Below are 13,626 nucleotides of genomic sequence, written 5' to 3'. Positions count from 1 at the left end.
TTCATAGGTTCAAATGACTATCATTAATTATAACTGTTATACTGATTTGAGGATCAGACACAAGTAAAAGACCCTCAGACTGGGGCAGTCACTGCGGCATAATGAGATAAGCCTCCGCTGGCAGCACCAGCATCTGACATGGGTGCTAGTTTGAGTCCCAGCTGCTCCACTTCCCACCCAGTTATCTGGTATGGCCTGGGAAAACAGCAGAATATGGCCCAAATTCTTGGGCCCTTGCCACCACATGGAAGACCCAGAAGAAGCTCCTGGCTCCTGATCAGTCCAGCTCCACCCATTGCCCCATTTGGGGAGAGAATCACTGGACAGAAGACCTTTCTCTCTGTCTCTCCCTCTGTCTACAACTCTACCTCTCAAATAAATTAAAATCTTAAAAAAAAAGAAGCTGGAAGTCAAAAAGAGTATATATTACACACATGCGCACACACAGCCACACACACACAAGATCCTCAATTTTAATGAACTATAAAGAATTTCTATTCTTGCAGCCGTGTAGTGGCATAGCAGGTAAAGCTACCACCTGTGATGCCAGTATCCCACATGGGTACTGGTTCATGTCCCAAATGCTGTACTTTCAATCTAGTTCCCTGCTAATGGCCTGGTAAAGCAATGGATATTGGCCCAAATACCAGGGCCCTTGGCACTCACATGGGAGACCCTGAAGAAAGTCCTGGCTCCTGGCTTTGACCTGGTTTGGCACTGGCCATGCCTTTACTTGGGAAGCGAACCAGCAGATAGAAGATCTCTCCCTGCCACATCTCTTTCAAAATAAATAAATAAATAAATAAACCTTTGTAAAAATGTCTATTCTTCATTAGTAAAGTAATGCATTAAAATGTTTCCCATCTGATTACAACCTCTATTGGAGTAAGTGGCACAACTAATTTTGATTAGATTTAAACCCAGGAAATGAAACTGCAGAGTATACAACAAGATCTACACTGTATGTCAGCATTAGTCAAGACAGTAAAATTAAAATTTTTCTGCTTCTAAAGGTAGTATAAAAATGCTATTAAATTTTACATCTTGTAACAGCCAGTTTATTACAAGAATAACAAAGAAAAAAGCTGAAAATACACTAAAGACCATTCAAGTAATTCACCCATATGAAACACTGAAAAAATTCCCTTGAGATTGTGTAAACTCCTAAGGCAAAGTGAGGAATAAATATCATTAGTAGTTTAACAAAGAAAAACACCAAAGGTCATGTACTCAGAAAAGAAAACTGGTTAGCACTGAAAAAATTTACCCCTCCAAAACCTCTGAAATCAACAATTTCAAGAAAGGTAGTATTAAGAAAATGCTTACATGGCTATGTTTCCACATAGATTAGCAAACACACTACAAATAAAGACATTCTTCAAAAATGATTTTTGAGAATTGCCCTTTGAAATACAATACTTTGTATAATCTTCCTAAATGTTACAAAAGTAAAGAAGATAATAAACACTTTTCTTATCAGATAATCAAGGGTCAGTCACACACAAGGTACTATTTAAAACTCTCCCCAAAGTGGGAGCTAGAAAAGCATGTCAGTGCTTGATCCACAGAGTAGGAGTTCACTACATGATTAGGAAAGCTGCCAGAGGTAGTAAATTTAATAAATTTAAGGAAATTAGAAAAAAGGAAAAAGTTTCACACATGCATAAATTCTTGTACTTATTCTTAGTATATTATTCTTATACTAGTTCCTGCTAGATGGGAAGAAATGGAAGCAAAGGATTCACATTCCCAGTAGTCATATGGAGTACCCCTGCTGCTTGTCAATTCAGTAAGATGCTTTTGCAAAACGTGTTTCAAAATGTTTCAGGTAAATGAAAGAAAGTCAAATCTTTTTTCTTTAATTTTTTATTATTTATTTATTTTTTGACAGTCAGAGTGGACAGTGAGAGAGACAGAGAGAAAGGTCTTCCTTTGCTGTTGGTTCACCCTCCAATGGCCGCCGAGGCCGGCACGCTGTGACCAGCGCACTGCGCCGATCCGATGGCAGGAGCCAGGTGCTTCTCCTGGTCTCCCATGGGGTGCAGGGCCCAAGCACTTGGGCCATCCTCCACTACACTCCCTGGCCACAGCAGAGAGCTGGCCTGGAAGAGGGGCAACCGGGACAGAATCTGGCGCCCCGACCGGGACTAGAACCCGGTGTGCCGGCGCCACAAGGCGGAGGATTAGCCTAGTGAGCCACGGCGCCGGCAAGTCTTTTTATCCTATCAAGTAAAAATAAATTCTTCTGATCATCAAATGCATGTAGAAATAACCATTGCCATGAGTGATATTCACTACTAAGGTTGCCTAAAAGAATTCTTCACTTTGGGATATAAATATACAACTAAAGATGTTGAAAGGAGACAAGTAAACCGCTTGAAGTGCACAACCACCAACACTGACATAATGCCCTCCCAAGGGAACAAGAGACTATATATGAGTGAAGAGATGCAGCCACAAACCATCTGAATGTACACTTTAACTGACACCACTTCCAAAGTGATTATCCATATTTTTCAATCAGTTGATTTCAGAATAACAATGTGTGGGGCCGGTACTGAGGCGCAGGACTCCACCTGCAGTGCTGGCATCCATTATGGGTGCTGGTTTCAGTCCCAGTTGCTCCACTTCAATCCAGCTCCCTGGGAAAGCAGCAGAGGACGGCCCAAGTACATGGACCCCTGCACCCATATGGGAGACCTGGAAGAAGCCCCTGGCTACTGACTTCAGCCTGGCCCAGGCCCATCTGTTGCAGCCATTTAGGGAGTGAACCAGTGGATGGAAGATCTCTCTCTGTCTCTCTATCTGTGCCTTTCAAATAAATAAATACTTAAAAAAAAAAAAACAAACAATAATCAACACAGTAGATGGAGGCCACAAGTGAAACTCTAAAAATATACATCAGAACAACTGGCAACATTATGTGAAACGTAGGTTTTTCTCCGTTTTCAAATTACTGAAATAAAGCATTTTTGATTGTGACAAAAAAAAAAAAAAGAACCAATTCACTCCCTCAGAATTATGGCTTGAGGGATTAAAATCTAATAAAATATTCATATAGACCTTTAACCAAACTTTTTCCTCTTATATTAATAAACAGAAGGAAGGAGAAACATTCACACCTAATGGCTCCATGTATATAACACAAAGAATTTTAAATTGCTCACTGACAAAAAATGATGGGAAGAATTTTTTATTTTGTACTTTCATTCTTATTTAAAATTTAAAAACAGGGGGCTGGCGCCGTGGCTCATTTGGTAAATCAATCCTCTACCTGCGGTGCCAACATCCCATATGGGCGCCAGGTTCTGGTCCCAGTAGCTCCTCTTCCAGTCAAGCTCTCTGCTGTGGCCCAGGAAAGCAGTGGAGGATGGCCCAATTGCTTGGATCCCTGCACCCGTATGGGAGACCAGGAGGAAGCACCTGGCTCCTGGCTTCGGATAGGCATAGCTCTGACCATAGCGGCCATTTGGGGGGTGAACCAATGGAAGGAAGACCCTTCACTCTGTCTCTCTCTCACTGCTAACTCTGTCAAATTAAAAAAAAAAAAAAAAAAAGTAAAAAAGTTTAAAAACAGGCTTGAGGGGCAGGTGCAGTAGCATGGTGGGTAAAGTTGCCACCTGCAGTACCAGCATCCCATGTGGGCATCGTTTCGAGTGCTGGCTGCTTCACTTCCGATCCAGCTCTCTGCTATGGCTTGGGAAAGCAGTGGAAGATGGCCCAAATCCTTGGGCCCCTGAACCCATGTGGAAGACCTGGAAGAAGTTCCTGGATCCTCCTTTTAAGTCAGCCCAGCTCCAGCCATTGAGGCCATCTAGGGAGTGAAACAGCAGATAGAGGACCTCTCTCTCTTTATGCCACTGTCTCTCTGTAACTCTACCTTTGAAATACACAAATAAAATCTTAAAAACAAAAACAAAACAGGCTTGGGTGTGTGGTCCACCAGTTTAAGCTGCCACCTGGGATGCAGACATGCCATACTAGAGTGCCAGCTCAAGTCCCAGCTATTCTGTTTCCAATCCAGCTTCCTACTGATTGGCCTGGGAATACAGCAGATGACAACTCAAGAACTTGGGTCTCTGCCACTCTCATAGGAGACATGGATAGAGTTCAGGGTTCCTGGCTTCCACCTGGCCCAACCCTGGCTGTTCTGAGTATTTGGGCAGTGAATCAGAAGACAGAAGATATATCCCAAGCCCCAGCCCAATTTTTCAAATAAGTAAGTAAGATTTTTTAAAAAAAATTTAAAAGTATGGGGCTGGTGCAGTGGCATAGTGGGTAAAAGCCACTGCTTGCAGTGCCAGCATCCCACATGGGTGCTGGTTTGAGTCCCAGCTCTCCACTTCCAATCCAGCTCTCTGCTATGGCCTGGGAAAGCAGTAGAAGATGGCCCACGTCCTTGGGCCCCTGCACCCATGTGGGAGACCCAGAGGAAGCTCCTGGCTCCTGGCTTCAGATTAGATAGGCTCAGCTCTGGCCACTGTGGCCAAATGGAAAGTGAACCAGCGGATGGAAGACCTCTGTCTCTCTCTCTGTCTCTCCTCTCTCTGTGTAACTCTGACTTTCAAATAAATAAATCTGTATTTATCTGTAAAACAATAATTAAGAACTCAAAAACTTTGTTTATGTTGGTTACACTTAACAGCACTTACTATACTAAAAACTAAAAGAAAATTCACAACATTAATTCACTTAAAAGTAGCAATAAATATTTCATGAAGAATACTTTTTCCAAAACAAGATTTAGTGAGAAAAAAATGGCAAACTCATTTAAAAGACATGTGGAGAGGCTGGTGTTGTTGTCTAACAGGTTAAACCATACCGCCTGCAACACCAGCAACCCATATGAGCACCCATTCTAGTCCTGGCTGCTCCACTTCTGATCTAGCTCTCTGCTAATGTGCCTGAGAAAGCAGTGGGTGATGGTTCAGGTGTGTGGGTCCCTGCAATCACATAGGAGATGTGGAAGAAGTTCCTGGCTCCTGGCTGAGGTCTAGACCAGGCCTGGTCCATGAAAGCCATCTGGGGAGTAATCCAGCAATTGGAAGATCTCCATCTCTCCCTCTATAACTCTGCCTTAAGAACAACAAAGACAGGTGGAGGGAACAGGCATTCAGCCGAGTGGTGAAGATATCTACATCTGGGGGCCAGTGCTGTGGCGTAGTAGGCTAACCCTCTGCCAGCAATGCCAGCATTCCATATGGTGCCAGTTCAAGTCTTGGCTGCTCATCTTCCAATCCAGCTCTCTGCTTATGGCCTGGGAAAGCAGAGGAAGACGGCCCATGCACTTGGGCCCCGCACCAACATAGGAATCCTGGAAGAAGCTCCTGGCTCCTGGCTTGGGATAGGGCCAGCTCTTGTTGTTGCAGCCATTTGGGGAGTGAACCAGGGGATGGAAGACCTCTCTGTCTCTCCCCCTCTCTCTCTGTATCCCAAGTAGATAAATAAAATTCTTTATTAAAAAAAAAAAAAAAAGAATATCCACATTCACACTGGAGTACCTAGGTTCAGTTGCCAGCTCTGGCTCCTGATTCCAGCTTCCCACCAGTGTAGATCCTGAGAGGCAGCTGCAATGGCTGAATTAACTGGGTTCCTGCCTTCCAAAGGGGAGACTTGGCTTGCATTCACCTGCTCCTGGCTCTCACCCTGGCCTAGCCCTAGTGGGCATTTGGAGAGTGAACCAACAGGTGGGAAATGTATGTGTGTGTCTAATAAATACATACATACATACATACATAATAAAAGGCAAGTAGATTAGTTTAATTATACATTTGTTTCTTTTGGGTGACTTACAGTCATGTGATGCTTTATGACAGGAACATGAGTCTGAGAAATGCACTGTAACATGGTTCTGTCCTTGTGCAAACACCACAAAATGTACTTACAAAGACCAGGACCATGACAACATCACTGGCCAATATAGTCTTAGGCAACCACTGGTATATGTGCAGTGCCTCTTTAACCAAAACATCGTTATGCAACACATGACTATATATGAAGAAAATCAGGCTTCACACATACACATAGCTGGAAAATGGAGGTTTTTGTAAATCCTTTACAGTAATCATAGATATTTCTCTTTAATACTCCATTAAAATGTGAAAAAATGTGATTTCTTAAAGTTTTTTGCAAAATGGAATTATTAATAAATGTTTCATGCTCTGTTATAAATTAAAACACATTTATCTATGTCATACTTGGACAGGGTCCTCAACAATCATGCATTTTTTTTAAGATTTTTATTTTATTTATTTAAATGTCAGAGTTACACAAAGAGAGAAGCAGTGGCAGAGAGAGAAAGAGGTCTTCTGTCTGCTGGTTCACTCCCCAGTTGGAAGTGAAAAGCTGGAGATCATGATTTTTAACACTGTATACTGGTTACTTAAAATAACAGCTCATTGAGATATGTATGCTCTTTTAAAGGCACACATTATTTTAAAATTACATTAATATCACACCAATCTCATCAATAGTCTCTTCAGATAAAAATTCACAAGTTGTCAAACTTACGGCAGAAGACTAAGTTTTCCAGAGTTCTAATTTTTGTTGACAACTCAAATTTGATCCTTGGTAATAAATACTTTTAACTGATTTCATTGAAGTTTGTTCATTTAAATAATATCTGTTAAATATCCATGTTTGAATATACATGGTTTTTACTTTTTTTTTTTTTTTTTGACAGGCAGAGTGGACAGTGAGAGAGAGAGAGAGACAGAGAGAAAGGTCTTCCTTTGCCGTTGGTTAACCCTCCAATGGCCACCGCAGCCGGCGCGCTGCGGCCGGAGCACCGCGCTGATCCGATGGCAGGAGCCAGGTACTTCTCCTGGTCTCCCATGGGGTGCAGGGCCCAAGCACTTGGGCCATCCTCCACTACACTCCCTGGCCACAGCAGAGAGCTGGCCTGGTCTTCCAGGCAACCGGGACAGAATCCGGCACCCCGACTGGGACTAGGACCCGGTGTGCCGGCGCCGCAAGGCGGAGGATTAGCCTAGTGAGCCACGGTGCCAGCCTATGTACATCATTTTTTCCAAGTAAAAATGGTATTCAAAGTTCAGCTTACAACTCATTCACACAACACAAACTTGAGACAGAGAGTTTTCCATATCCTTCCCATTTTGTCAGATTAAAAGGACATATATACAAAGACTGAAATGTAATAAAACCATTCATTTTTCTGGATTCACCAAAATTTTTAAATGAAACTGGCATTGTTCTTGTCATCACAAAGAATGGCAGTGAAGAGCACATGGTAATAATAGTTTGGTACCACTCCCTTCCTGCATGCATCATCATCCACCAGTGCTTTTGCAAATGTGAAAAAAAAAATCTTAGTATGATTATGAAGAGCTTTGACCTACCTAACAGACATCTTGAAAGTGCCTTGGAAAGCCACCAGGAATTCACAGACCATATTTTAAGAACCTCTGATCTAAAATTATTTTCCAAATTGTGGGATCCCTATATGAAAGTGTCAAGCCAATAGGATTCTGGAGCCAATTCTGCTCTCAAAGACAGCAATCAATATGTGGCTCCAACTTTATCTGTTTATGTTGGATTCTCATATAAGACTTCATGCAATAGCTAAAACAGTCTAAAAAACCAATGACATACCTAATTTGAAGACTTCTTTAAGGTCTATGTGCTTGAGTAAAATTACACACAGATAACAATACCTTGTCTATCAAATCTCGGTTGACACAATTGGGCAATTGCTGCAGGAAAGCATCCACTATGAGCTTGAGATGAGACCCAGTGCTGGCTTCTTCATCTTCTTGTTCTAATACAAAATAGGTTTTTTAAGTAGGTTAAAAAAAATACACCAAGAATATCTAAAATAAAAACACTCAATTACTCATATAAGTTATTTGGAACTACATCACCTAGAGCTATTTTTATACTCATAAAAACATTAAGCATTATTTAGGATAATTACTCTATAAAGTTTGGGCATCTCTAGAATCATAACCATGTCACTTTCAACTATCAACTACAAAAAAGGCAAACTTTTTGCACTACACACAAAACCTTAAAATGCATGTACTGGGGCCACCACTGGGGCATAGTGGGTAAAACTGCTACTTGCAGTGCTGGCATCCCATATGGGTGCTAGTTCAAGTCCTAGCTTCTCCACTTAGAATGAAGCTCTCTGCTATGGCCTGGGAAAGCAATAGAAGATGGCTCAAGTCCTCAGGCCCCTGCACCCACGTGGGAGACCCAGAAAAGGCTCCTGGCTCCTAAATCCTAATGGGCCCATCTCCAGCCACTGCAGCCATTTGGAGAGTGAACAAACAGATGGAAGACCTCTCTCTCTCTCTCTCTATGTAACTCTCTAACAAATAAATAAATATTTAAAATTAAATATAATAAAATGCATGTACTTTTAGAGTAAATTTTTTTATTTTTATCTGCCTGGTATCCCTTCCTCCAAGTTCTTCAATTAATAGCACTCTCAACTCTTGCCTTTGAAGAACAAAGCCTCCCTGATTTGGTGCCCTTCAATCAAAACAAAACACCATCATCCCTCTGGGCTACATGGGTAAGCATGACACAGAATTAGCCAGCCTCATTATGATATTTCTATGCGTAAGCAGACTGCGGGAAAGTAACTCTTTCCCTCTGATGTCACAAGCTGGTATGAATCAAGCCGGGGTCTGCCTCCAGCCATATCTACAATCTCCACTTCATGACACTGGGAAAAGAGAATCTACAATGGGGAAAAAAACCAAGCCAAAATGCAAAAAAGCAATAATTACAGGAGGTATCCCTCTAAGAAGCCTAACAGTAAATAGTATTTTTCTATTACTACATATGTGACTCAAACATACAGACATAAAATGAACATAAACTAATAAGCTATTTATATTTCTATGCCTCAACCAGTTTAGAATGATTTCAAATGTGTTTATGCTAAGTCTGCAAGGGCTGTGTCATAAAATTAAAATAATCAGGACAATGCAAGTTACCAGAAAAACATAAGATAATCTTTTAAGGTATTTAGAATTAAGATATTTAGAATGTATACTATCACTAAAACTTATATAATACTCATATTGGAAATGTACTGTTTTGTTTTAAATCAAATTCCAAAAAATTAATAGTCTGAAAACAACAGAAAAAGATAGTTTAAAAAACACAGAATTGGAAAGATCTCTATTTTAGGGAATAAATAGCTGTGTAAAACTAATCAAAAATAAAATTGTGAAATAATCCTTTACCTTGTTCATCAAGAAGTTTCTTTGTAAGATCCTCGGCTTCATCTCCACCTTCTAATTCTAAAGTGTCATCATTAATTTCTAGATTCTCCAACTCAAGTTCCAAATCATCAGGACTTGAGACCTCCTTATTATCCTTAGATTCTTTTGCCTCTGTTTAAAAAGAACAAGTGTATCTGAATTAAACAGTCTTAGTGAAAGTTTCCTTCAAAAAATAGGTAACAAAATCTACCCCACTTAGAACCTACGCATAAATCTGGCAACAAAGTGGAATATCCAGATTTTATAAAATACATTATGCTCATTGAGAACAAAGACCATATAACCTCTTTGATTCTGTCCGACACCTGTTCACTGAAGAGATAGAAGGATGGATATATGGAGAAATACATGGCATGAGAAACTTCCAAAGATGAAGAAGAAAACACTGAGTAGATAAAGTGGGTATAGACTGAAAAGGGCTTCAAACTCAATTATGAGTTCAGACTTCCTGCTATGTGCATTATGACTTTGGCTGGGTTGTGAACAGGAGGTTAACATTTAAATTGATTGATATAAAAATTAACTTAGCAGTAATATATACAGTAAATGAGAAAGAACAGATATAAAGAGACCAATCAAGAAAATATCCTTATAATTCAGCAGTATGGATTAAAAGATATCATGAAATGGTATCTCACAAAGGAAAATGATAATTGATAAAAGGCTAAATAGGAAGGCTGAAAAACGAAAGAGAAACTAAACTTAGGTTCAACAAGATTGGTAAAATGTTGATTGTTGAAGCCAGGTGATAGGTAAATGCACATTCACTACACTAGCCTTTTGTTTAAAAATATTCATAAGTAAAATACAAAAAGCAAATTTAAAAATCTGAGCTCAAAAATTTAGGCTAAAATTATTTCTCAGCTTCATTTTTAATATTCTTTAATTTCCTAATTTCTACACTGAAAGGAAAAATGTCTGATACTTGATGTTACACCAAATTTGGGAAAATGAAAGCTCTAACTAGTATGGACTAATACTGTTATCTCTAAATTAAGATAGCCTGCTATTTTGCAATCCATTCATCTTTTGATTCAAGTAAAATTTCTACAATATGCTTGATATTACTCTAAACACCAAGGATACAAAGACCAAAAAATCCTGCCTATGTGAAGCATGTCATTTATTTACTCCTTAAAGTTCCTTGATACCTAACTATCAAAGAAAAAAAATTTGCTGGGGCTGGTGTTGTGATGCAGGGGGTTAGGGCACAGCCCGCAACACCAGTTCAAATCCTGGCTACTCTGCTTCCAATCCACCTTCCTGTTGCCTCTGAGAAGTCAGCAGCGAATGGTTCAAGTACAAAGGCCTCTGCCACTGATATGGGAGACCTGGATGGAGCTCCAGGCTCCTAGCCTCAGCCTGGCCCAGCCTAGTCATTATGGCCATGTAAAGAATGAACATCTGGATGGCAACTCTTTCTCTGTCATTCTGCCTTTCAAATAAATAAAAGAGACCTTTGAAAATAAATAAAATTTGCTGATTAATCACTATATATTCAAAACGATGCTGAGCTACTGGCTATTCAGAGAGAGTCTAGCATGTGGTCCTTATTATCCAGAAATTCATAATATTTCTGAGGAAGTTAAACTCAAATGCATGAGGGAGTCAAAGGGATTATGAATGCGGGAGGTTGTAGGCAGAAAACAGAACAATGTATGAAGGCCACAAGGCAAGAAGACTGGTTCCAAAGAAAGAAAAACAGAAAATAAAGGGTAATGTGTAATAGGTACAGCTGTAGTGGCAGACATAAGAAAAACTATGCAAAGTCCTAGGAACAATGTTAATAATTTTAAATTCAATTCCAAGTAAATGTAAAGCCACAAAGGTTTCTTAAGTAGGAGAGTAAAATTAATCTTTAAGAACGTGGAGAAGTTGGGCGTAGCTGGTAAAACGCTGCCTGCAATGCCCACATCCCATACAGGTGCCAGTTCAAGTACTGGCTGCTCCACTTCCAATCAGTTCCTTGATAATGGTCTGGGAAAAGCAGTGGAAGACGGCCCCAGTGTGTGAGCCCCTGCTATCCACGTAAGAGACAGGGAAGAAGCTCCTGGCTTTGGTCTGACCCAAATCTGACCCTTGCAGCCATCTGAGGAGTGAACTAGTAGACAGAAGATCTTTCTCTCTCTGTTAACTCTTTCAAATATATAAACAAATTTTAAAACAAAACAAACGAAAAACATATAGAAGGAAACAAGAGCAAATACAGGGTGACCAGGTAGGAGGTATTACAGTAGCACAGGTTCAGAAAGGATGGTAACTTAGAATGATAGCAGTAAAAACAAGACAAATCTGAAGAAGCATGGTATAAGTGGCATTCAGCACCTTTTACTTTATTAATTATCTCAAAGTTTGTGATTTCCATAAAATAATTTCCTTACAGCTGGCTAAAATCTAGCCTAGAAAGAGCATTTGATAATGAATACTAATGCTTTCCCTATCTTACCAAGATCTTACATGACTTCATTATATTATAAAAAAAGACTTCTTTTAAATCACATTAACTAGGGCAGGTGATGTGGCAGAGCAGGTTGTCACTTGGTATGTCCGCATCCCGTATCGGAGTGCCACTTCAAGTCCTGGCTGCTCCACTTCTGGTCTACTTCCCTGCTAATGCAGCTGGGCAGATAGTGGATTACGGCCCAAGCATTTGGGTCCCTGCCACCCACGTGGGAGCTCCAGATGGAGTTCCAAGCCTGCAGTGGTTATTGTGGCCGTTTGGGGAATGAACCAGTGGGTGGAAGATCTCCCTTTGTCTCTCCCATTCTGTCATTTTGCTAACTTAATAAATTTTCATTTCATAACATTTCATTTCATAACATTAAATTTTATAAACATTTCAAAAATATTCATACTAACTTAAGTGTACCAGCACCGGTAAAAGCATGTCAAGATCACCCTTTAATATTCATAAACTGGTAACTTTTTTGTTTTTACAAAAACTAAAGTTCATTTTTGTAGGATTTAATGTAAATTTTTTTCTCTAGACTTACCTTTGGAATCCTCTTTGTTGGAATCTTTATTTTGACAACTTTTTTCATTGTCTTTAAACAAGATAGCTGGAACAAAAGCTTTCAAATCAATGAGATTCTCATAAAAATTCCGAGCATCTTCATCTTCCCATATACCACCTTCCAAGTCATATTCTCCAGGTTTACCAGGTGTAAATATATCAATTCCAGGTCCATGCTCTTCAAAAAAATAAAGCCACAGGTAATTAACACCATTTCAGGTACAGCATACTAAATATGACATGAGAAGATGCTTTATAATTTCAGTTTTATAGCTATTCAATCTTAAATGTTTAAACTGACAGGGTTTTTTTCAATCGACAAGCACTTGGGGCTGTACCTGTAACCTTCTTTAACATCAATTCACAAACTGTGCATTAAGTGAAGCCCTAAAACAGAACAGACCAGGGCCAGTGGCACGGCTCAATAGGCTAATCCTCCGCCTTGCAGTGCCGGCACACCAGGTTCTAGTCCCGGTCGGGGCACCGGATTCTGTCCCGGTTGCCCCTCTTCCAGGCCAGCTCTCTGCTGTGGCCAGGGAGTGCAGTGGAGGATGGCCCAGGTCCTTGGGCCTTGCACTCCTTGGGAGACCAGGAGAAGCACCTGGCTCCTGCCTTCGCATCAGTGCGGTGCACGGGCCGCGGTGGCCATTGGAGGGTGAACCAACGGCAAAGGAAGACCTTTCTCTCTGTCTCTCTCTCTCTCTCCCTGTCCATTCTGCCTGTAAAAAAAAAAAAAAACAAAAAAAACAAAAAAAAAAACAACAACAACAGAAGACAGCAAACGATCGATGAAGACATTCTTAAATTTGTTTTAAGTAACTAATATGATATTAAGGAGCCAAATGATAATATTGAGTCTACCTTCATGAAACTTAAAACTAAACTAAAAATGGATAAATATGGCTTTTCATAAACCATCCAGTTTAAAGTCCCACTTCCCCCACAAAGCTTGGTAATACTCAAGCTGCTATTCCGCTTATATATACCACTTACACCTTCATAAATACACTACAAACCCTTAATTAAGAAGCATCTTGGGGCTGGTGCTGTGGCACAGTGATCAAAGCTGCCGCCTGCAGTACCGGCATCCCATATGGGCACCAGATCAAGTCCTGGCTGCTCCACTTCCGATCCAGCTCTCTGCTATTGCCTGGGAAAGCAGAGGAAGATGGCCCAAGTCCTTGGGCCCCTGTACCCATGTGGGAGACTGGGAGGAAGCGCCTGGCTCCTGGCTTCGGATCGTTGCAGCTCAAGCTGTTGCAGCCAATTAGGGAGTGAAACAGTGGATGAAGACCTCTCTCTCTCTGCCTCTCCTTCTCTCTGTGTAACTCTGATTTTCAAATACATAAATAAATCTTT

At 40.5% G+C, this 13,626-nt stretch overlaps 1 protein-coding gene across 5 annotated transcripts in view; it reads right to left on the bottom strand.

Annotated features, from left to right (window-relative positions):
- The window catches only part of UPF2 (UPF2 regulator of nonsense mediated mRNA decay), a 132,784-nt gene that overhangs the window by 86,308 nt on the left and 32,850 nt on the right, over positions 1–13,626 (bottom strand). For all 5 annotated transcript variants that reach the window (XM_008268086.4, XM_008268084.4, XM_070055726.1 and 2 more), the window contains exons 5-7: positions 12,248–12,445; positions 9,216–9,365; positions 7,674–7,777 (exon numbers count right to left, since the gene is read on the bottom strand). In XM_008268086.4, the coding sequence (XP_008266308.1) occupies positions 7,674–7,777; positions 9,216–9,365; positions 12,248–12,445 (452 nt within the window). The remainder of the gene's footprint in view (positions 1–7,673; positions 7,778–9,215; positions 9,366–12,247; positions 12,446–13,626) is intronic.

Source organism: Oryctolagus cuniculus, chromosome 13 (assembly GCF_964237555.1).
Source record: "Oryctolagus cuniculus chromosome 13, mOryCun1.1, whole genome shotgun sequence".
NCBI classification, from domain to species: Eukaryota; Metazoa; Chordata; class Mammalia; order Lagomorpha; family Leporidae; genus Oryctolagus; species Oryctolagus cuniculus.
Note: the sequence above shows the minus strand (reverse complement) of the source record. Positions and strands in the feature narration are given on the sequence as shown.